Source organism: Chelonia mydas, chromosome 10, assembly GCF_015237465.2.
Source record: "Chelonia mydas isolate rCheMyd1 chromosome 10, rCheMyd1.pri.v2, whole genome shotgun sequence".
In the NCBI taxonomy this organism is placed as follows: domain Eukaryota; kingdom Metazoa; phylum Chordata; order Testudines; family Cheloniidae; genus Chelonia; species Chelonia mydas.
Window position 1 is genome coordinate 25,033,947 of NC_051250.2, and position 25,693 is coordinate 25,059,639.

At 45.0% G+C, this 25,693-nt stretch overlaps 1 protein-coding gene across 4 annotated transcripts in view; it reads right to left on the bottom strand.

Moving 5' to 3' along the window:
- The window catches only part of LOC102937474 (transmembrane protein 104), an 86,880-nt gene that overhangs the window by 49,917 nt on the left and 11,270 nt on the right, over positions 1-25,693 (bottom strand). For all 4 annotated transcript variants that reach the window (XM_043524402.1, XM_043524400.1, XM_043524401.1 and 1 more), the window contains 4 exons: positions 25,516-25,603; positions 23,302-23,379; positions 20,980-21,100; positions 16,097-16,196 (listed from right to left, as the gene is read on the bottom strand). In XM_043524402.1, the coding sequence (XP_043380337.1) occupies positions 16,097-16,196; positions 20,980-21,100; positions 23,302-23,379; positions 25,516-25,603 (387 nt within the window). The remainder of the gene's footprint in view (positions 1-16,096; positions 16,197-20,979; positions 21,101-23,301; positions 23,380-25,515; positions 25,604-25,693) is intronic.

Sequence of the window (25,693 nt, forward strand, 5' to 3'; positions counted from 1 at the left end):
TCAATTTACACTACAGCCTCTCAACTTGACCCTTATTGAATGGCTGATTGCTTGTCTCAGTAGAAGAGAGCCTTGAAGAGGGACTTGATGGAGTAGAGGAGAAATGGCCTTTTGGAATGCTTCCCAAAGTGCAGATTAACACAGGGAGGAAACACTCAGTGCCTTTGGTGATCGGAAAAAGGCAGCCAGACAGCAGGCCGAGCCTTGGGTTTTGCAAGCTACAGCCATTTTAGACTTGTATGAAACCATCAGCTCTACTTGGAAACTGCCATTCTATATTCATTGGGTTTGGTAAGAAAACTAAAGGCGGCACTGCCCGGAGGAAATACACCCAGACACAAACAAACAAGTCAGAAAGGCACCAGAGCAAAGGAAGAAACAGTGCTCAAGGCAGGAGAAAAGAGCAAGGTCTGTGTAATGCTCAGGGGGCCTGCCACACCCCCTTTCATCAATACACAATGTACACTGGAACGCAGGGGGAGCACCTCAGCTGGTGTACATTGTCAGAGCTCCATAACAGCTATTGGAGCCATGACAACGGACACCAGCTGAGGATCCACCGTGCAGTGTTTAATATGGAACGCCAATGAAAATCTCGGTGGTATTTACTGAATACTGGGAAAAGGCCCTTCTTAAATACAACACTAGGCCAGTCTGAATGACTGCCAGCTTTGGACTCGGACCAGATCCAAAAGCCTTTGCTCATCAGTTTTTACCCAGGAAAGCCTTCCACTGAGCTGTGGATTGGGACACTTGACAAATGTCACTAGAGTTGCTCACTGCTGCTCTCTGCAACTATTACACAGCTATATCCTTTGCACCTCTGGCCAGCCCTGGAAGACATCAGCCAGTACTGCAAGGAGCAGCTTTATTTACCAACAGCAAGAGGAGGAAAAGCAGTAGGAGGAAAAGCACCTGATTAGTGCAGTGTCTATCTTGGTCGTGGCATCTCCATGGCAAACAGATTGCTCATTCCCCCCACTGAACCCAGCAAAGGAATCCATGGCTGTGTGTATCCAGCTACAAAACCACAATGCCTTCCCTTGCACTTTATGCATTGCGTTTTGTTGTGGAATTCTGAAACAATGAGAGATGCTGGTGTGATCTATCACACTTGAGGCATCCCAGGTTTGAACCCAGGACCTACAGCATGTAATGAGCCTTTGCTGCTGGAGCTAAAGGAGTCACTCCCCTAACTTGCAGCTATAGCTGACTCATTAAACTATTCTGTGGATCAGCTGATAGAAGGGGACAAAGTCCTCTCCCAGTGTGGTCTTGTCATATGTGTATGTTAATAATCAGAATATATTTCAAGCTCCCTGCTCTTTCACAGAAATGTAGAGGCCTTACCTCTAAGTAACCTGAAAACCTGAGTGTACGTGTTTGTGAACAGCTGCCCGTCTACCATACTCCAGCCAATTACAATACAAAGGAAGGGAAAAGCTTAAGATTTAGAGTATGTGAGTTGATCAGTATGTGCACCTACTAACAAGCTAGTGACCTCTTTGATCAGCTGAAGTATCGGTGTTTACTGTGAGACACTGCATGAAGGACACCTGCTTTCTAAAGAACTGCATAAAGAAACTAGCCTCAGAACACTTTCTTCCCCATTGAAATCTCCAGCAAATCTTGCACCCATAATTTCAACAGCTATGGAGAAATATCATTCCATTCAGGAAAGGAAGTATCTATGTGTTCCTGCTTCTTACTATGTGTTTCTCAAAATATCTTTGGAGGCTATTCTCCGAGTAATGAGAGAGGGAATTCTGTTCATAACTTGGAGTTATCTGCACACCAAAAATCCTCCCTGATCCCATGCAAGAAGAGATTTCCAAAATATGCCAGAGTGTTTTAGAGACAAAGCTAGCCGTCCATAGCTAACTTCAAAGGAGTGAGAAAAGTGGTCTCCAAAGGCATGATAGTAGCACATTTTGTTCTCCAAAATGTCATGTGAATCTAAATGAGTATCTACATATTGTGGGGGGCCTCATTTAGTGCAGGGGCATGTATCTGTGCTACTCTGAACACACACACACATTGAAATACCTTAACTAAAGATCCCCGGACACCATTTCCAGCACTGAGGTCCTCAATTAAAGGGAGTCTTACTCTAAACAAGCCAGGCCGCTACAAGTTTTGCACAGGATTTAGTCATGCTAATTGCAATTCCTAACCACATTCCAGCCAGGTAGTAGTCTCAGCAGTGGAGGCCACACTGTAACAGACAAAAATCTTCCTCTACTGACATGCCATTAAAACAATATGCCTTCATTTCCAGGCACCAGGGGGTTAAAAAATGGACAGAGATCACACAGTGCTGTATAAACTGTGCATACATATAGAGTATACACACATACAGAGGTTAAACTCAACCCCTGCTAGCCCCAAAACTAAGCCTAGTAGTCACACAGACTCCCTCAACCCCCAGAGTCACATCCCCTGTAACAGTTGCATTGGCTGTGTAATAATAATTTAATGATGATATTGACAATTAACACTCTAATGCATTTTAAAACTACATAATTTGTTCTTTCCCTTCCTTTCCTGGCTCCACCTACATCTTTCCCACTCTACACTGTGTATTTTTCTCCACAATGGCTTTCAACATCTCTCCCTATTTTACCTCTCTCCCCCTCTATCCTCTTATATCACTTCTGCCTTTTCCTTCCCTCCATTGTTCATGCTACTTTCCTCCTTTATATTTCCTGTCCCTGATTTCCTCCTACTGTTCCCCTCACTTCTGTCCCTGTCCCCTTTTCTAGTTTATCTCCTCAATCTCTCTCCCCTGCACACTTCCCCCAGACATGTTCCTCGCGCTGGCAGTGAGATAAGCAACTGGGCTGTCCCGCCATCTCTTTCCCAACCTCACTTGTCCATTCCAAATTTCCACTCACCCTGGTCAAGCAGGTTTTTATTATTATTAACTAAGGTGGGTCAAAAATTTTCCATCAACACATCTTCCCAGCCAGACTTCATCTCCCATGATGCACTGTGGCCACACGACTGCCATGATGCACCTACTCCCCTCAACAAGTGGGGAGGCTGTCATGCATGATGGGTGATGTAATCCGACCAAGGAGCCCTGCCTATAAAGGAGAATAGGAGCATGAGGCACTCGACCTGCAACTCCCATGAGGCACCCCAGCAGCTTTTAATTTAATTTTTAATTTTCACTGAAAGCTCAATTCTCTGCACAACACATTTTCCAACCAGCTCTATTATTAACCACCTATAGCCTGGTAGTGCCTAGGAGGTCTCACTCAGATCTGGGGCCCATTGTGTTCGGCGCTTGTCGCAGGGTGGTCCCCTGGAAGTCTTTTCCATCCTCCGTAACTGACCATCACAACTCCAGGTGTGCTTAACGCCCCCCTGCTTTATTGTATCCCTTCAGCCTGGGTGTTATTTAGATACGATTTACAGTCAGTAGCCAGCTTCTCTCACTTGCTTCCACTCCTGCCTACTCCTGCCCGCCTTCCGGCAGTTAATTAACACCCTGCGCCAACTGCCTGTCTTTCAGTCAGGTCCCAACTAATGAGTCCTGGTGGGGATTTGAGTGACAGGGCACTGAGTCAGCATCTGGGGAATGACCTGGGGAATATATACAGTGGCAGAGTCAGAGCAAGGAGACTGAACATTCAGCAGACAAGCTGAGGAAAGGATCAAAAATAGGAACAGAAACAAGAAATGTGTGTGCTCGAGTAATGGGACTTTATACATGGGAGTTGTTCTTTAAGGAGAAGATGCCCATATTAAAATGCCTCTGAACAAATCATTGGTCTTCATTTCTTATATGTACACACACACTTACTTGAAGGCACTTGCATTTGCTCCAGCCATAGACAGTATGTCTCTCATGTTCATTTAGCTCCTACAGTTTTAGAAGTAGCATTGATATCCTATTGTTCCCCCTTGTTCCCCCTTTATGCTTCTTCTCTCTTCCCCATTCATGCAAAATAAGCTTGACTAAGGTTAATTTAAAGGCCAGATTCTTTGCAGTAGTTGCTAAAACGTCTGCACTCCACAGCAATCTGTAAAAGGCTTTTCCAGACTCTAGAGTGCCATCTACACGAAAGAAGGGGGATTTGCTGAGAGTTAGCCAACTGAAGGCAATAAATCCTTCGGGGATGCATCACAGACTAATGCCAACAAGGTGCTTTTTGGAACAGCTCTTTGCAGACTGCAGATGTTTTGTGGCAATTTTTTTTTAAAGCACTAAAACACTCCTGTGACTGAAGGAGCAACGCTCTCAAACAGCTTGTACGATGAGATGAGAGCCTTTTTAGTTTTAGCTCCTGAATATTTATGCACCCTTAAAGAGAAATGCTTGCCTACCTTATGTTTTTTAGGCTGTTGTCTAAAGTTCACCTTCAGCCAAAGTGTCACTGACCCTGCACGCTTCAGTCTTTGGGCACGAGTTTGGCACCTGTACACTGAGGCGTGAAAAAAAAACAGCTGCCCTTTTTGAAAAAAACGTGGCACTAATTGTTGAATAGTCCCTTGGTATCATTACTGGATCCAGTCTCTTGCGTGCCTGTTTCACAGACTCTTATTAAAGAAGAGCTCTGTAGGCACAGATTTAGGCCTGGATCCTGTAGTGAGTCAATGAGAAGTGCCAGGGGTCTGCCTACAGGGAATTACTTCAGGATTGGAGTTTCCAGAGCTGTTTGAGGCAGCCTTAGAATCTATCCCTACATGATTATTTTAAAATCTCTACCTAGGATAACCACCTAGCAGTACAGCAAAGGCAGCCAAAATGCATCCCTCAGTATACACATTCCACCAATTCACTGAAATAGGACAATGGAAATATTATCCACGCAGGAGTGCCTCCGTAACATCCATATCCTCCCTCTGATCGACCACTAAGAGAACTAGGAATCTATAACAAAAGAACCAGACATATTTCCCATTCTGGTTTTCCAGAAAAAACAATGGAAAAGTCTCAGTGTGCACCTCCTCCAACCAGCTGCACTGAACATGCCTAACAAAGTGGCAGCTACCACTGCAGCTGGCAGCCTCCTTCGACATGTAGAGATGTGGTGCACAGCAACAAAATTGCAAAGAGCTGCTCTCTCACACTCACACACAAACACACAAGCTGAACACCAAGGGTACGTCTCCACTGCAAAGAAAAGCCAAGTCCCAAAGCTTGGGTCAATTGATTCGAGCTCACGAGGCTCAGGCTGTGGGGCTAAAAATAGCAGCGTAGACATTCGGGCTTGCACTGGAGCCTGGCAAGTGGGGAGGATCTCAGAGCCCAGGCTCCAGCCCTGGACCCGCAAGCACGAGTCATCTGACCTGGGCTCTGAGAATTGGTGCCCAGGTTTTTCTTTGTGGCATAGACACACCTGAAGAGGAACAGCAACATGAGAGAAAAATAAGCTAAGAATATGGACCATTAAGGCCCCAATCCTGTAATGGGATACATGTGGGCAGACTCCCATGCCTAAATGGCACCCCAACAACTTCAGCCTTTATGCATTACATTGCAGTACTGGGACCTAAGTGATTGTCATGATTATTTAACACCTGTGTATAGTGCTAGCCTGCATGTCACGATTCTTCAGTAACTCAGCGTGCCACAGTTGTTCAGTAATATGGACAACATAAGAGGTAATTTCCTTGTGGGGGGAAGAGGGAGGGGATTGGATATTATTTAATTTCTACTCTTTGTGTTCCTTGTAAAGTGGAACTGTGCAAAAATTCCCACCAGTTGATTACAACGGCCTAGACAAAGGCATTACAACAGCAAGCCAGGGGTGATAAGATTATAGAGTTTCCACGGGCAGAGATGTCAAGGGCACAGCATCTATTAAAGAACTACACTGAAAATAAATGGAAGTCTTTCAAAACCCAGTGTAATAAATAAGGCAAGCCCCTCACCAAGCTAGCACAATTGCTTTCCATCTGAATGAGCCTCAGCTCAAGGGGAAGCAAAGGTGGCCCCACACCCGACTACACGATGGACGGGTAGAACAGCAAGCGACTGGCTGCAATGTTGCTCAGTGCCGGAGTTGGACTGTAATCATACATGGCTGGGCTGGGCTGTGTCACACCTCAGTGGACTGGGTTTATGGAACAATTAAATGATTCATGCTGTATAACCGGCTGAAAGTGACAGTGTTATTTCAGGGGGTCTGGATGTTACTCTCTTGGCAGTAAATCCTAACCCTCTTTTCCATGGTCATGCAGGGCCCCGGATGCAGTGGAACAGGGCTTGTTCCACTGAACAGTGCAGGGAGCAGCCCACACATGGGACGTGCACCCCATGTGCACTTAGTTTGAGGGGTTAAGGGAGCAATGGCACAGGGAGGATAGATGCTGCAAATCCACTAGCACCTTCCTCCCAGAGCAGTGGTGCAGCCTGAGGGTAAACAGTTTTATGCAGCCATAACCAATCAAGGTTCTTTTTTTTCCAACCCCAGCAGCAGCATCCCATCTACCAAATATGCCTTGACAACCCAGCCCCTTCAAGAGGAAGGGCAGCAAACCAGAACCAAAGGTGGAATTTTCACATGGGCACATTTGCAGGATCAGGGCCTGTATGCACAACTCCCCTGTAGCAGTATTAGCAGGAGTTACGTCAATGTGCTTAATGGGAAAATATCCCTCCAAGAGTACTCACTGGCTTCAGATGGGGAATGAGCTCAAGTTCTGCTTTTAACTGGACTCCTGTCACCTTCATCTATTTTCATTGAAGCCAGCTCTGAGAACCCACTGCACATACTCAGTACACATTACTCATTCACCTCACCCTCCCACTCCCACACATTCCCCTCAATGCAGGATAACTTCAGGTTTAAGAAGATAATCTACTGAAGCCAGGGCTATGGAGAGAGCAGGCAGCATGAATATGAATTTCCTCTCTCCTAAGCCAATGTCAAAATCCAGCCTGACACATTAGTCTTTTAACTAAGCAACAGTGAAATAGCCAAACAATATACTATACAAAGAGACCTTATTTGAAAGGCAGACTTTCAGCACACCGCTACCTTCCACAAATGCAATCCTTTCTTTGGGTTTTAAATTGATGCTCAAGCAAGAAAATGCAGTAAATAACAGAATCGGGTGAATAATGCAAAAAGCATGTTCCATTAATATTTCTTCACATTTTTAAACAAATTCCCTTCAGCCATATTCATGAATCTTTTGTGCTCACCTTCTACAGACATTCATGCTTTGGGGAAAGTGGATTTTAAAGGTGACTTGCACTGGAACAGACTGGGCTTCTGGGCTTTTTAAATTTCTTTATATGGATCAAGAAAGCTGGAAAGTTTTAGTCTGGTTTCAAAATACTTGTTCTTTTCACCTATGAAAGGACTGTAAAGAAGTAAGGTCTTTAGTTTTGCTGGAAGCCTCAGGTATGAATGCAAGCAGTCTTGACCCATAAATCCAATGGTGGATGTGTTGCATCTTTACTCCTGAGTGCTTAATAGGTACTAGAGTTAAACAAGTGTTAGCAAACAAGAAAAAACTAAGGGCCTCATTCGCATTCACATTAATGCCCTTTTACACTACCAGAGCATTAAGGAAATGAGATATAAATGAGAATCAAGCTCAAAGAGTCTGACTACAAATCTCTTCCTTTGGCAATTTAACTTGTATGATTTCTCTAATTGCCATAATCCTCCCAGTTCTCCACAAAAAGAAAAGGAGGACTTGTGGCACCTTAGAGACTAACCAATTTATTTGAGCATGAGCTTTCGTGAGCTACAGCTCACTTCATCGGATGCATGCTGTGGAAATCGCACAAGACATTTTATACACAGACACCATGAAACAATGCCTCCTCCCACCCCACTCTCCTGCTGGTAATAGCTTATCTAAAGTGATCATCAAGTTGGGCCATTTCCAGCACAAATCCAGGTTTTCTCACCCTCCGCCCTCCCACAAACAAACTCACTCTCTTGCTGGTAATAGCCCATCCAAAGTGACCACTGTCTTCACAATGCATATGATAATCAAGGTGGGCCATTTCCTGCAGAAATCCAGGTTCTCTCACCCCCTCACCCCCCTCCAAAAACCACACACACAAACTCACTCTCCTGCTGGTAATAGCCTATCCAAAGTGACCACTCTCCCTACAACCTGCATGAAAATCAAAGTGGGCCATTTCCAGCACAAATTTGGCCCACCTTGATTATCATATGCATTGTGAAGACAGTGGTCACTTTGGATGGGCTATTACCAGCAAGAGAGTGAGTTTGTTTGTGGGAGGGCGGAGGGTGAGAAAACCTGGATTTGTGCTGGAAATGGCCCAACTTGATGATCACTTTAGATAAGCTATTACCAGCAGGAGAGTGGGGTGGGAGGAGGCATTGTTTCATGGTGTCTGTGTATAAAATGTCTTGTGCGATTTCCACAGCATGCATCCGATGAAGTGAGCTGTAGCTCACGAAAGCTCATGCTCAAATAAATTGGTTAGTCTCTAAGGTGCCACAAGTCCTCCTTTTCTTTTTGCGAATACAGACTAACACGGCTGTTACTCTGAAACCAGTTCTCCACAGAATCTACCAAGAAAAACAGGGCAGACAATATCTGGATTTCTTCTTGAATAAAAGAAGCTGGAAAAAATGCTACTAGGGCCTTCTTTCTACATCACAAAGGAGGAGGAAAGTCTGCAAACCCAATTTTGTCTTTTTCAGGTTACTTAACCATTCACTTTACAACTCTCTGTATTCTGACTGGCTGAGGAACATTATTAGCCAATCAGAGTGCAGGGACTTGCCTCATCACTGATAGTGGCTGCGCACTTCCAAGCACATCTGGACTTTTTGGTGATACAGAACTCTACACCTTCCTCCTCAGTCATCCCATTCAGGATGGTCCCTTGGCTACTGCACTGTCCAGCTGGAGGAGAAACAGCAAGTTAAAATTAAACCAAGGCAAAACCAAGGGGCTGTTCCTGGTGTGTATGTTGGGGAGGGGGCAAATACCTTGGGCAATTTGACAACAGGTTAGGCACAACCATCTTTCAGACAGTACAGTGGTGCCTGGTAAGACAGGTGTGGAAGACGGGGGTCACCCTCAACTTCTCCCTCACCAGAGGCTCACATTTCAACAGTCCTCACGAGTGGTTATTACCACCTCCAGAAGGTCCCAGTGGTTTTTCCTTTGACTTGTAATTTGCCACACTCATTCACGCCTCTTTCTATCATCCAGGCTACACTCTAAATTCCTATCAGGCCTCGACATTTGGGGGAGGGAGGGGTCGAAAAGAACTAAGGGAATTAGCCACAAATCCCCAGTGACTTACAATGGAGTTTGAGAGCCTTACTCCCTTCAGCCCCTTTGAAAAAAATCCAGCCTTAACTCATTTCATCTTTGCTTTTTGTATTCTGTGTCCTCCACAGTATCCAACCTGTGCCTCACAAGTAAACAGGGCTAAGGATCCGGGAAAGTTCTGGCTGACTGTAGTGACTGCCTTCCTGGAGTTTTATTCAGTCTATAGTTTTTTGAAAAACTCCCAGGAATAGACTGTTCTGCACCAAATGACGAGTGCTGATGGGATCATCAGTTATGGGTCACAAAAGAGAATCTACAGAATATTAACCAAGCCACTAAGGAATCTTTGACAATAGCTTGTCTTGGCTTTATATTTTTTCTGGATCTCTTGTTCTGGCAATTGAGGGAGCAGCATAAAGACAAAAGCATTACTAGCCCTGAATAATCACACTAGCCAGGTATGTCTGAAAGAGCATATAGATTTTACATGGATCTTAGTCTGACCCCTCCAGAAAAACATATTGATTAATCCCAGAATAAACCGTCTCCACGAAAATGACAAGAACCGAACTAACTGTTCCCTAGTCTCTGAACAATTAGAAGCAATTAGCTTAGCTCTTCTGAACACAGTATTTCTAGCCTAGATGTTTTCAAAGCACAATGCAAAATCCATTCTTTCATAGTTGCTCATGGCCAAATAGTGAGGAGGGGGAAAGAGAAGACAAGCAGTAAGCAGCGGGGTGCTCAGAAACCATGGCAATGGGAACCACATAAAAATCTAGATAGATAAAATAGAGAGAAAGAAGTAAACAAGTGTGGGTGGAAGATACTGAATCCCAAAGAGGTGGAGTGTTTCAGTTCCCTTGGACAATGGTAGTGCCACTTAAAACAGTGTATTGAGTGTCTACTGTAGATACCACAGAAATGGACATAAATATTTCAGATGGATGGCCAGATTCTTAGCTCATGAAAATCAGCATAGCTCTACTGAAGTCAGAGTAGGGATGCCAACCCTCCTGGATTGGGCAGGAGTCTCCTAGAATCGGCTTCAATCTCCCAGTTGCTATTGAAAGCAATTCGGGAGATTTTAATAGGCCAAAAGTCCAGTCGGTGGTGCAGTGGAGATAAGGCAGGCTCCCTACCTGCCCTGGATCCGCGTGGCTCCTGGAAGCAGCCAGCATGTCCCTGCGGCCCCTATGGGCAGGGGCAATCAGGGAGTCTTCGCTCACTGCCCCGAGCGCCGGCACCACAGCTCCCATTGGCCAGGAACCATAGCCAATGAGAGCTGCAGGGGCAGCGCCTGCAGGCAAAAGCAGCGTGCAGAGCTGCCTGGCTGCCCCATGCCAGTCGCTTCCAGGAGCCGCCTGAGGTAAGCACCGCCCGGCCAGAGGCTGCACCTTGGACCCCCTCCTGCACCCAAACCCTGAGCCCCCTCCCGCACCCAAACTCCCTCCCAGAGCCCACACCCCACACCCTCACCTGCACCCCAACCCCCTGCCCCAGGCTCAGCCCGGAGCCCCCTCCCATACTCCAAACCCCTCGCCTCCAGCCCAGAGCCCACACTCCCTCCCACACTCCAACCTTCTGCCCAGTGAAAGTGAGTGAGGGTGGGGGAGAGCGAGTGATGAGGGAGGGGGGATGGAGTGAGAAGGGTCAGAGCAGCGGGTGGGGCAAGGGTGTTTGGGTTTGTGCGATTAGACAGTTTGCAACCCTAGAAGTCACTGATGCTACACCAACATATGCTAGCTGAATATCTGGCCTACTGGTTTTAACATTGCCTTTCACTTACATATAAAGAGTGTTGCCCAATTCTTTAGTGGTTAATGACTGTTATAGATTTCCAATTAATGCTAATTTAAAGAGCTGGGGGATTGTAGAGTTCTAGTCCCAGAATTAGGCACAACAGTATCAAAATTATGAAGCTCAGTATTAGGTTGGGAACCCTGGTGTGCACAGCAATGACACTCACACTGAGGGCAAAGCAAAGCTTTAACCACTCCTGTTAGCACAATTAGCAAAGACAGAAAAGTTCCAAACCATATAAAGATACAACAGTAATACACAGTTAATGTTATTTCTTGTACCATTCCTTGCATACACTCATACATGCACACCCTCCTTGTGGATCTGGTGGTAAGAGACAAGGGTCTTGCCTTGTCCCTGGCATGCCAAACGAGTCTGATGGTCCAGATCCAGATCAGATCAGTCCCTTCTTACATGGTGGTCTGGCCTATTATAGGATCCAGGGACTGTCATGAATATTCATTCAAATCCCCAGACTCCCTTGTCCATATTCTAACTTCCTCACTCTAATAATTCTGGGGTGCCTTTATCCTATAGGTTAGCATATTAATGCTTTTAGCTCATTACCATACTCGTCAATTTGTTGGCAAGGCAAGTTCGCGGTTAAGCATCTGCCAACCTTTCTATCCTAAAATATCCAAGTCTAGTAACAGTTCAGTGTTCCTGTGGCTACCTGGTATCATTTTGTACAAACTATTCCCAGGGTCCCCAAAACTCAGGGTGACCACTGAGCCATTTATCTATGCCAAAGTTCATAGGCCTCAAAGCCTTATGCTAACTGCTTAAGCCAATGCCTTACAGGATACAGGCCTGCAGGTTCCTTGTTTTACTGCTAAGTAAAATAAAATGCTAAAGCTAGCTCTGTGGGCTACAAGGGCCAGACCCTCAGCTAGTGTAACAACATAAATAACTCCATTCATGTAACCCCATTGACTACACTAATTTACACCAGCTGAGGATCCAAATCTTTAATTCTCCAATTTTCAGTGAGAAAGTCATAATAACTTCAAAGCCTCTTCTTTCCCTTCTCTTGAAGGCTGTCGTCTTATAACTAAAAGCTGGGTACCAGTGTGTGACACAGGTGCTGGAACTACAGGTTCTGGTGGTGTTGCCGCACCCCCTGGCTTGAAGTGGTTTCCTTTATAACAGGGTTTACGGGTTTCTTCAATGGCTCTCAGCATCCCCACTATACAAATTGTTCCAGCAACCCTGGTGTGTGATGGATCAGACTGTGCAGCACTTCCACAAACTTCAAGCAGAAAGGAGCAGCCCAGGAGTGCTGGAACCTTGGTAGAAGTGTTTGGGGGTGGGGGGGTCCATGAGGCCCTGCCCTCTCCCTCCGCCCCAGCTCCTCATCTTCCCACAAGATCCCACCTTTCTCTATGGCCCACCCCCTGCTCCTCCTCTTCCCCTGAGGCTCCACCCCTAGCCAGGCCGGAAGCTGGAGCCAGGCTATCATAAGAGCCACCTGGAGAGCCTGGGCCACTGTGGGGACCCTTAGACCCTCCACCTTTCCGGGTGGCATGCCCCAGGGGGGTGGGCACATGGGCTGGAAGCTGCTCTCGGGCACCCCAGCACCCTGCCCAGGGCTGGTAGCAGTTCTAGAGCTCCCCACAGCAGCCTGGGATCCCTGGGCAGCTTTTACCAGAGCCCGGCTCTGGCTTTCAGCCAGGAGGTGGGGCGAGGAGGAGCAGGGACGGGGCCACAGAGAGGGGCCGGGTCTCATGGCAAGGGGGCACTAAGGTCCACCTCAGCCCACCCACTGGGAAGAGGCTGGGGCTGCCGGCAGGGGCTGCACTTCACGGCAGAGGAGCTATCAGCTCCCCCACCGCAATGTGCAGCCCCTGCCTGCGCTGCTCCGTGTCTAACCGAGACTTGCACTTTGGGGGGTCAACTGTGCCCTGTTAAAAAGTGGGTGGGTATAGCCCTTCCACATTTAAAAGTGGGGGGTATGAGCCCTTCCTCTCTCCCCCCCCGACCCTGGCCCGATTCCAGTACCCCTAGAGCAACTGCCTGGTGAAGCTGGGATCCAGTATTCCTGAGGCATGCAAAGAAAAGTTTGAACTAGTGGAGTGCCCTGTTGATATCCCAAAGGGTTTGCAGAACACCAGCAGAGTGACAGCTGGGCCAGCACAAAGATCATACCCCCGTTTGTGAAGGAATTTGGAATTCCTTTTTCTTCATAGTTTTGCACTCCCTGTGCCGGTTCAAAGAAAGCATCTCCCCTAAAAGGTGCTGAGCACCTAAAGAAAGGCTCTGAGCATCCTCACCTCATGCTGCCTTCAGCACTTTGCAGGATGGGAACCAAATTCTCTGCCATTGGTAACTCTCAGCCAACAGCAGAAATACACAAAGGTATTGTTGAAGCACTACTGCCCTCTGCTGCTCAAGAGGAGAATAAGGTAACACCATAAAAAAGAACCCACCACCACACTGAAAGGCCTAGAATTCACTCCTGGACTAATATGTCTTCAAACTGGGGGTTTCTTCCTACTCACTTCACACCCCAAAGAAAAAGCCAGTTTGTTTAAAGGCCTTCCTGCACTGGAAGATGAGCAGGGTTTGAAAATGCTCCCCAACCCAGCTGCAGACTATAGTGAGGGAAAGAATACATCATTAATAGAGAGTATCTGAAAATGGTGCATAGGGATCAGAAGTGTACTGTATTTTCTGCATTGCATTCCAGACAAAGTATTATTTTGGCTGGGACAGTGAGGGGGGACTCAAAAGATAAAAGGGTTTAAACACCACATTGATGCCATCTCTAAGTACGGCATGCCCTGGATTTATTTCCCGAAGCATACTTTCACCACCACAAACAACTGTTCCTTCCTGTGGCTGTTACTAGGACTGTAGCCATCACCCAAATCTTTTGACATACAATCACTGAGTGGGAACCTAAAGCTATTACAAGGTTAGCAATGAGGCTGAAATCGATGCAGAAGTTCAGTATGCTTGTATTATTTCTGACCCATAGTCTAACATTAGAGGTTTTTAAGGGCCGGCTTGACAAAGCCCTGGCTGGGATGATTTAGTTGGGGTTGGTCCTGCTTTGAGCAAGTGGCTGGACGAGATGATCTCCTGAGGTCTCTTCCGACCCTAATCTTCCATGATTAGTCAGTTACGATTGCACATATACAGACACTTAGACACATTTTACTCTTCACTGGCAGCAAAAGCTTAAGTGAAGCTATAAAACATTTTCTATCAGAAGGTCATTTTCAAAAATTTCCACATTTCTGAAGAATACTCCTATTGGTGTCAGTCTGTCTCTTGGGGGCAAGGAAGGAAGGGAGAGAAATCATTGCCATCATTCTTTTCTTATGAGTATGGGTCTACTTCAATCGCAGAGGAATCACACACTTTTCATGCGAGCAGCAGTGCTGCCTTCAGAGCTGGGCGCCTGGCAGGCCACCGCCACTCTCCAACCACCCAGCTCTAAAGGCAGTGCAGAAGTAAGGATGGCAATACCACAAGCCCCCTACAATAGGCTTGTGACCCTCTTTTGAGTCAGGACACCCAGTTTGAGAAATGCTGTGTACTTTTGTATACTTTCACCCTAATAGAATAAGGTAAAAGTACACAAAAGACCAGATTTCGTGGTCCGTGCTGCATTTTTCGCAGCCGTGATTTTAGTAGGACCCTACTTTGAGACATTCAGATGCTATGGAGAGGAGCAACAACTCTCAATTTTATTGCATGTATCACGATATTTAGGGGTTTTCACAAATCCCGACCTCCAGGAATCATGTTATTGTGTGAGAACCTCAGCTTTCTTTTTTTTCTTTTCTTTTTTTTTTTAAAGTTTTTAGCTCTCATAATTGCAGAGAAATACTTGAAAATGTGGTCCCTAAAGGCTCCACACCCATAAGACAAATAAAAAGTCCTAAGATTTATGCATTTAAAATCTTGTGATTTTTTAAGCAGATCTTGTGATTTTGAGGGGGTTGTCTCATGCTTTTTGAACAGCTAGGCTTGATGATGCTGTAGACAGGGCTAGATACCTTAGACAGCTCAAATGTAAGCTGTGTGTATGAACTGAGACTTTGCTTGTAAACAGTCCTAGTACTAATCTTGGGAAGGTGGAGTGGGTAGAAGAATCAAAATGTGGTAAGGAATTAAAAATCAGTTCTGTGCATGCTCAGTGGCTATCTAAGTTTTTTTTTTTTTTTTTTTTTTTTTGATGAATCTGACTTGAGCTCTCCACCACCTGCTGCAACATCATGAAGGAGTGAGGAGAATTAAAGACTGTCTTTGCCAAGTCTACCAGGCACATGGAGTGCTCAAAGTTATAAGGCATTAAGGGTTAGATTCTGTTTCTATCTACCTTATCTAGGGGATGTGTCATCACCTCAGTTTTTAAGCAGAGCTCCTCATTAAAATCAACTGGGAGTTCTTAAAAATATATGGTTCAATACAGCCCTAGGTGTCTAGATTATGCTCATCAACTCAATCTCAGGGTGTTTTACCAAAATTCCCTAAAACCAACAAGCAATCTGTGCATCTCTCCCTAGTCCCCAGAGTGAATAGTTGGGTCCATTTGTTCTTTATTATCATGACAAGGCTAGTGTAAAGGATGGGCTTTACATTTTGATCAAAGTGGGGTCATGATTGGGGTCATCCTCAACCTCTGCAGCAGGGAGTATGCTAATCATTGTTCCCGCGGCCAGCTGTCATGGCAATTCTTAACCCCAGCAGCTATACCCGAAAGCATGCAACCAGCTCAGACATGTGAACATCCTCATAGGGTGAACACCCTCAAATTAAATAGGGGAAATACATTTCTATCAAATATGGCTCTTTAAAGGAACCTTTTTACAGTTACCTATTTACACTGGTATCTCTTTAAACATCCACTTCCTTGCCTGCCCCTTTACCCCACACAGTCTTTGCCCCACGGAGACTTGACACCGGTAGGGTGACAGGTGGTCCCAAGTCGGCACTTGGTTTTTACTGGCCTCTGAACGGAAACTACGTTGAACATGGATGCAGTTGGAGCTGCTGTTGAGGCGGGGGGGGGAGGGGGAGGACCCACCGTCTCTGCTGATGTTTATGAATTCTTACTGACCAGAACAGTTCTGTGAGGCTGAAAGGTACCATGGTCAGGAACATGGCCAATGATCCATATATGCCTAGCATCAATGTAATTCGACTCAGGAGGTCTCCAACTGCCAAGGAAAACAAAAGAAACATGAAACTGATTCAGACTTTGTTGTTATTTCTTACTTCACATTGCTACTCTGAATGACTGGGTGGAAACTGATGGCATGGCATATTATGCTATAATACACACAGACCTAGACGAGACAGGCAGAAGCAAAATAGACAGCTAGATCTATAGATTAGAACTATAGAGGTTTCCTCTGTCTGCGGTTGTAGACAGACATCAGTATAAATAAAACAGTATGGGACTGATCCTCTGCTCAACTTGAAGGGTTGGATTCACAGCAGCTGAGGATCTGGTCATAGGCACATGTGGAAGGAGAGATGGAGAAAGGGAGATTTTTAGTATGCAGGAAGGGGGGATAAGAATCTCGAGGCAGAGCTTGACTTCAGTGGAGACTGGCCATGTTCTACCCACAAAGGATCTGGCCCTTTGTTTCCATGATTTAGAGGATCACTTCACTCTAAGGCAGGAGAATGGAGGGGGAGACTTGAAGTCAGATGTGCATCTTTCATTACCTCTAAGCAGTGGCATAACTAGGAGTGGAAATTTGGGTGAGCCCCAACTTTCAGGCGGACGGGCAATGATAGACTGTGCTAGCTCAGCTTCTCCTCCGACGCCACACCCTATTCTTAGCCCTGGTGCCCCCCAAAACACAGGGCTTCACCTGCCGAGCTGGGCATGTGCAAGCCTCACCTTGGGCAATCACCGTCAGCAGCTCCTTCTCAGGTCACCTCTCCTGGGGGGAGCCATGGCACCACCTTCTCGCTCCGCGCACAGAAGGGCCAGATGCAACGCTGGGCGTTATTGAACCCGGCACAGCACCCCTGTGTGCCCACAACCCCTCTGCTCTCAGAGCCAGCTGCCGGTGGTGGCCCAACCATTCCCCATCCAGCGGCAGCAGGGGGAGACGTGGTGGCCACCCCTCACCATACACGGGGTTCATTTCCCAGCACAAATGGCCCACACTGAGTTCTGCGTGGGGGAGGGCCCAGGCCCCGCACGTGGGGTGGTGGTTACCATCACCTCTTTTAAAATACTCTTTCCCCCCATGCCTCCCCCCCCGACCTCCCATGCATTAGCGGCCCGATGGTACATCCAGGCGGAGGAGAGCTGGGCTGCAGAGCAGCTGAGGCGCTAATGTGTGTCTGCAGTGCCCTCCTCTCTGCTTCGTCGTGTGTGGCTGCTGCATGCCGGCGAGTGCTCCTGCTCCTGCTGGGCAGCCCAGAGAGGTAAGGGCGGCAGGAACGCTCTGGCCTGCAGCTCAGAAAATGGCAAGGCAGAGCTGCAGAGCATAGCTTTCTGAAGGGTGGGTGCATAGCTCTGTCCTGGATTTCAGGTGGCCAAGTGACGCTCCGGGCCACTCTGGCAGCACTACACCTCTGCTCAGATTTGGGAGGGCCTGGATGCTAAGTGGGCCACAACCCAGCCATGGCTACACCCCTGCCTCTAAGCAAAGTCATGGAACTCGTACAAATACCTTTCTTGTCATATGTTCCCACCAGGTACTCCTGGGGAGATTCTGGGCCGAAAAATTAAAAATTCTGCATATTTTATTTGTCAAACTAATGCAATATGATCACACACAATATGATCAATTGTTTTGGTAATTTATTTAAACTACAATACAAAAAAAAGTCACAATAACTATTCAGCATTTCCTAAATACATGAAAATTAAGTTACAAATACATGGTAACTAATACTCTGCATTGCAGTTATAATCCTGGATTTTCATTTAAATTACTTTAGAGAACACCAAACAGCCAAAAAAAAGTCATTTTAAATTACTTATTCTTTTACACGTGAAAGTCATACAGTTTTGCTAATCGTTGTCCTGGACCTGGCTGGGTACTTTGGGAAGTGTTTGCTTCTGACTGTCCTGACATTTTATTGACTGCTTGGTAAATGTTTTGTTTGCCCTCAAAGTCTTTTTTTTAATGGGTAAGTAAAATAAATCCTGAGCTGTAATCTAAAACCCCATTGTGACACTTTGGCACAGGAAAAAAGTGAGAAAGCACAGAGATCTTCTTAGCTGATTCCCTTACTGTCATTTATAAGGCTCTACATCACTTTGGCAATGCAAAAAGAACAGGAGTACTTGTGGCACCTTAGAGACTAACAAATTTATTTGAGCATAAGCTTTCGTGAGCTACAGCTCAGTGTATCCAATGAAGTGAGCTGTAGCTCACGAAAGCTTATGCTCAAATAAATTTGTTAGTCTCTATGGTGCCACAAGTACTCTTTATTTTTTTTGTGGATACAGATTAACACGGCTGCTAAACTGAAATTTGGCAATGTAGGGGCCTTAAAACGTTTACAGGTTTCATGCTGCTGGGGGAATTGACTGAGACTGGGGAAAAGTTAGCTAACAGTAGGAACATTAACAATGTTACTACACAGGCAGGCTCAGAAAATGAGATCAATTAACAAACAGGCAGGCTGCTACATTTCTGTTTCAGGAACAGAGCCTTCCTCATGTATAATAAAAAGACATATCCCTCTCTCGCCCCTCCCCAGGCGAGCCGCCCCCTGATGGTAATCAACGTCTCCCTCTCAGGCACACATGCCCAGCCCCCCTCCCACGGCAGTGATTTGTATCTCTGAGGCTGCTCCAGGCACGCTGGAACAGACGTGCTACCTGGACTGCCGTGGAAGAGATGCGTGTCCCCCCGCAGATTTCTTTTGCATTTTTCTGCATGCGGGGCACAGAAATTTGCAGACCACATGAATCCTGTGCCCCCTGGGTCTGTAGTCCAACAATCACAGTCACAGAGCCATTCAGGAGCACTGCCGATGACTTCCAAGGACAGCAGCAAACAAGTATGAATTTCAAGGGCATCCCCATAAGGTGTACTGAAAGAGGAAGTCCATGAGAGGAAGGATGGTCCATTAGGATGCTAATCTAGGACTTGGAAGACCAGGGTTCAAGTCTCAGCTCTGCCACAGACTGTGTGTGAGACATTGGGCAAGTCACTCTACGGCTCAGTTTACCTCATTACAAGGGTGTTGTGAGGATAAACACATCAAAGAATTGGACAGGCTCAGATACTTGGGTGGTTCCTGTTAGTGCAGTTTGGGCCCTGTGCAGATTTCTTTTTAGTTGTGTTTGTTTTTAATTTCGTGTGAAAATTCAGTAGTTTGATTTCACTTTGACTATACGAAAACATTCACCTGCTTGCCAAAGTTATACTTATCTCTATACCTTGCATAAGCGCCTGTATTTTCCGCATGGGGGCCAGTTCGTTAGCTGACGTAAATCGGTTTAATGCCATTGAAGTCTATGAAGCTACCAGTTTAAACAGCTGAAGATCTGGCCCAGGATACTTTTGTGAACATGGCTCACTATATTCATGGAGAAAAGAAAATTGTTCAGTCAAAATTCTTCCCCAAGCACACCAGGCCTGTGACATCACACTAGCCAGCCATTCTCATGGCTTGGGTGTTATTCTCACTCTTACCAAATAGGACCTTCAGCTGAAAAGTAACCAAGCAAGAGCCCATTGAAGTCAATGCAAAACGTATCTCCTTTGTGTAGTATATGGCTCAGATTTCCTCTGATTTTCAAGTCAAGACTAATAAAATCAGTTTAAGTGTGTACAAAAATAGTACCTCATGTTTCAGCATTGTGTGAACAGCAGTGTTCCTATATGCTGCCTCCCTGCTTTTAACGTTGTTTCACCTTGTGCATCATGTAAATTATCCTGCTTTCTATTTTGTCATTTGAAAATAGCAAATACAGCTGCTCCGTTATCAGCTGCCAGGTTTTCTGTCCGTTTCTTTCTACATACCTCCTTCACAAACAGCTCGCTATGGGAGCCAGCTCTCAGGGAGCCTGATCCAAGTCACCTGGAGTTCATGGAGTTTCCATGTCTACTGCAGAAAAGTTACCGATGCTAGAACTATCAAGACTTATGATGGGTGGATTATGTCGGGAGGGCAGCAGTGGAATGGTAGATTTCCTATCTCTCTGAGTATGAAAGTATCACACAGAAGAAGCTAAGAGTGCTACAAAAGGAAGAGCATCATGGGAGTCCCACGGCAATTTAGTCACACGGAGAGACCACAGTGCATCATGGGAAATATACTGCAGTCACGGAGCAAGGCCCATATGGGTGAAGGAAGGTATAAGGGACCTAAAACTACAAACCCCACAAGGCACCATGGCAGCTCAGACACAGAGATTGATGTTGATCCAAAATAAAACACTGACATTTCCAAATCAAATATTTTCAGAATTCTTCATTCTCAAAAAGTTTTGCTATTTTCTCCCAATCTGGATGTACCACTTCAAAATGTCAAAACAACAGACTTTCCCGCAGGATGGAAATTCCATTTTTCAATCAGCTCGCCTCAGAACATATGCTCATGAGACACCACCTAGGAACATAACAAGACCTTGCTGAAAGCCCCGTGGAGCAAGGGAACCAATGGAAACGTATCCAACAACAAAGTTTGGAACTTCTAGGACATTGCAGCAGAGTAAGTTTAGAGGATTTTGGAAGCAATTCAGTTTCAGAAACTGTCTTGGTTTGGGTCCAGAAAGCGCTTTGTATGGTGTTTTACTGACAAACACTTTCAAGAAATGCAATTACTTGTACCCGCAATTACAAATGTAACCAGAATTGGGAAAGTGCTCTGCTGAAAGAGCCAGTAACAGATTAAGCTGCCACAACCTCATCCAGCTCCATCCTGTGAAGGTGGACATAGAGAGAATAACTCCAAAAGTTTCCCAGAGAATCAGTTCCAACACAAAATAGGAAGGCAAAATCCATCCAGGAAACCTACCTGTACTGAAGTACATCTTAGTCAGGTCAGTCAGAGAGAGCAGCTCACTTATATCAAACACACTTGGCTTTGGATCATCTGGCAGGCAATAGCAGCAGCAAAAGTGCTTTGATGAGGATTCCTTCAAGAGAACGTAAAAGGGACAGAACCATCTTCTGGTCACGTGGACTCTGTGTAACACACTAGCAAAGCAAGTATTGCATTCCACTAGAGGACAACAACTTACTATTTATAAAAGACAAGGGAGATACTCTAGTCTCTAAGGTGCCACAAGACCTCCTTTTCTTTTTGCGAATCCAGACTAACACGGCTGCTACTCTGAAACCTGTCTTTTAGCTCAAGTGGTCAAAGTTTGTTGTTGTGATGTTGAAGATTCTCAATTCAAATCCTGCTGGCAACCCATGTGGGATGGGAGGGGGTTGTTACATGTACACTAAACATGAGCACACAGCCTGCAACTGGGCATCACCATTGGAATTGGACACTGCTGTGGGTGCAGAGTTCAGAGCTGGCCTTAGCATTGTTGACTGGGACTGCGAAACAACAGACTGGGCGTGAAAAAACCCTCCCCAGACATAACAGTGTTTTATCGCATTACTCTGCACAGAGCAGGCCTAGGGATTCTGGGAAGTGTTCCTTAGAAAGATGATTCTTTGGGGATATGTCCCAAACTTAACTGAGGGGAGTGTGTGTGAGAAGAACTCTTCGGCGGTCTCCCCTCCAAGGATCCTAAGGCACCATAGGCTTGGCAGGGCCCAAACACTGCCTCCAACAGAACTGAAAGACATTTATAGCACAAAAGGGCTCTTACAAAATCCCTTTTCATGGCTAATCTCAGTACGACTAACAGGGTGCTTTCAATGTCAAAAAATTGCTGATTCAGTACTTTCTCTTCCCAGATGCTGCAGCTGTTCATTGACTCTACAGACAAGCATGCTTTCCAGACATTAGTTGGGTCCTGGTGTCAGTTTTCATTGCGTCTGGAGACAGCAGACTAGTTCAATTAAATCGGATTCATATTTTTATCACAGAGGAGGTTGCTTAACGGGGCTCCTACATCACTTAAGGGACCACTATGTACTTTATATTCCATATTCAGAAGACCTCTGTAGTGAATTACTCACTTTTTAATTTCTCTTGTTACTAGCCAAATAGCTTCCTCTTAAGTCATGATATAATCACATAATAATATACACCCTATATATGTGTACACACACACAAGATTTTTTGACCTTCAGGTTATTATTTACAGTTTTTATAACAGTGACATGTATTTATTGTTTATACATAATATATATTTGTACAATATGTGTGTTGTATACACATAATATAGTCATATAATACACACCCTTGGAATAAAAAAATAAAATTATTCATTCTCCCTGTAGAATTGATAATTCCACAGGCTCACCAGCCCAATAGGAAAATGTATCTGAAATGAGAAGCATTTTATTAAGTCCTGCATAACTGAAGGATTTGAGTCAATTCCTCATATTCAGATTTACCAACTGGCTCTCAAAAGTTAAATTCATGTGATTAATGGGCATGGTTCGAAGTCTATTGAAGTCACTGGGAGTCTTTCCGCTGACTTCAGATCAGGTTGAGACGCCATATGACTTCAAGACGATAATACAGCAGTACTAACTAGATTCTTCTCTATACTTTGCGTTATATTTGGTTCAAAGTAGAGCTGGTCCAAAATTTTCAACAAAGCTTTTTTGGTCAAAAAAAACCACAAAATATTTTTGCAAAAAAGTATTGTTTCATCGAAACTTTCTTCACGTCCAGGATGGAATTTCTGGCCCCAGAGACACTCTGTCTCACCCTAGAACAGCAAATAGCCCAGTGGTTAGAGCACTCATCTAGGATGTCAGAGACATTAACTATTCTTGAGGTTTCTTGACATTTTTGAAAGGTCTCCTTTGCATAGGAACAAAACAGCCATCCCTGGTTCAAAGGTTATGTAAGAGGTCACACGGTTTATGTTCAGACTTCTACACCGGAATCCAAATTCAAAAACAAAACAGATACAAGGAAAATTGTGTGGGCACACCACATCCATCAGAAGTTGGAAACATGGCACCAGTTCTTCCTCCTGTATGCTATGGTGCAATAGAACCATCTACTTACCAGCTGGGGAGCAGGATCAATATACTCTCAACCTCTCAGTGCTCTCAGCTAAAAGGATGGTAGCACTGGCGAGAAGTTTGATAATGGAGAGGATCCTCGGAGCTATAATGAAGGATAAGGGATGCCCTGCCCTTACCCTTTCAAGCAAAAGAATCCTATCCAAGGAAAAATTCTTACTGAAGGGAAACTTACTGAATGAAGGGCCTTTGACTTGGTGGACTCTTCTCCTCTCTTTGCAGACATGGGAATATTTTCTTTCAATATTTCATCCTAAAAATGCAAAGAGGAAAGTCAGTGGAGCTTTGCAGAGCCGTAAATATAGTAAACAATAAGGCCAAGTCCTCAGCCGGTGTAAATCAATGGAGCTACACTGATGTCCACATTCCACAGAAGATCTAATTTATCTAATTCACAGAGTGTGGCACTATAGGTGATTGCGATAGTCAATACAGCTATAATCATCAGTATTCAGAATTATACATCCACTGTAGCATAGTGTCATCTGTGTGTGATTAAACCGTCTCACTGCCTGTAAAGTGAAATAGCACAACATCCAGTCATTATGTGTAGATTTCATTTGTAAAAAAAACATATGGAAAAAAGCATGTAAGACAAGTGTATGGGTCGAATCAGCCTATGAACATGCTGGAACTTTGCATGATTTTTTTAAGAGAGTTTGGTCCATAGTTTGCTATTTTAGTCAAGAATTTAATTTCAAAATATTGATGTTTGTGTACATATATCTAAGAAATCAAGGGCCTAAATCCAAAGCTCACTGCAGTCAATGCATGTCTTGCCAACGGTTTCAATGGGCTATGGCTCAGGCCCTAAAACCAGACCTACGCTCATTAAAGTCAACCACGAGACTCCCATTGACTTCAGTGGGTTTTGGATCAGGCTCCATATGAACAGTACATATATTACAGAACAAAATTATCAATACAGCATAGAACAGATCTGTACACTAAGGCATTATATAGTCAACACACAAGGCACAAGTGCTGAATGATGCATCTCCTACACTTTCATGAAACCTTTACACCTTCTGTTTGTTTTCTTGCTGGGAGAGCAGAGGGAGAAGGCTAGGTAGGATGCAGTGGCTTGCTACAATAGCCACACACATGGTAAAGTTAAGGAAGAGCTCATCAGCCCCAGGTTTTGCCATTAACTCTGAAAGCTCTTGCCTTTTTGGCTCTAAGTCAGACTGTTAACATTAGGTTAATGGGCTTTTTTGTAGTTTAATGAAATGATGAATGGGAATGTTACTGGATACAATATCTTTTGAACTACATGAAACACTCCAGACGAGCCAAGATGGGGCTACTGAAGCAGTAACTATTTTAGATAAGCACAAATCATCCAGTCGAACTCGCTCCAAGCATTGCGTAGGAATAAAAAAGCCACTTTGCTCTGCTCTGTTATTCACAAAGTTCACAGGCAGTGACTGGAGACTTTCATGTTCCATTAATATGAGCAGAATTCACAGGCCCTATACCTATGGTTAGAGAAAAGAGCTAAACTAAAAGCTTTGGGGACAGAGGAATTTTGGCATTTTAACTAAAATAACTCTGCCAGCTTTGACATGCTGTTTTGTCCTCTACTCCAGCAAACACCTCCCATGCTGCCTCTATGCATGAAGTATTCTGCCTGAACTTGTCCACAAGGTTACCGTGCTCTCCTTAGTCAAATCCCACCTACAGCAACTATCCAGCTGCAAAAGGCAAGATTACAAGGTAATTCAGTCTACATATTACAGACACATTTTATAAGTGTGCATGTAGATCATATCGATATATACATACCCACGCAGCAGATTTGTTGACCTTCAGGTTACACTGTGAATGTGGTTATTTATTCTTTGCATTACACCAGCACCTAAGGCAGGCACTGTACAAACATAGCAAGTAACAGTTCTTGCCCCCAAGAGTTTATGATCTAGATAGACAAGACAAAGGATGGGAGAAAAGAAGTGTTATCAGCCCCACTGTACAGGTGGGGAATTGAGGTCAGAGGGAGGATGTGACATGCCTGAGGTCACACAGTCTGGAGAAGAGCCCAGATCTCTTGAATTGAGTTCCAGGGAAGTAACCACTACCTTTGGGAATCTGTCCTGGGTACAGCTGATCAAAGAAATGGAGAGTGTTTCTATGACAATTTTTAACTAAAATTTTTAAAATCACATTTGCAGGAGAGCCCGAAGGTCAACAAATCTGGACACCGACAGACAGAGGCAGGGAAGCAAGGGCCCAGAGTCAAAGAACCTTCCTTAAAAGGCTCTGCCCCCATTCCTGCTTAAACCTGGAGGTTACTCACTTGAGCACCACTGCTTATATCACAAATGGAGAGGGGCACTAATTTAATCTCAGGAAAAATACTTAAAAAATGTAAAAAAGCAAAGAGATTCACCTCTTTGTGGCAGTCATTATTCCTGTCCCAAACAACTCTTGCATTTGCAGAGGACATTACTTCAATCAGGAAGGTCACAGTTATGTAACTAGGGGAGAAATACAAGAGACATTGATTCTGGAAGATTGCGTGCTTGCTTTATTCATAACAAGATACTGCAAAAATAGCACTGACAAGT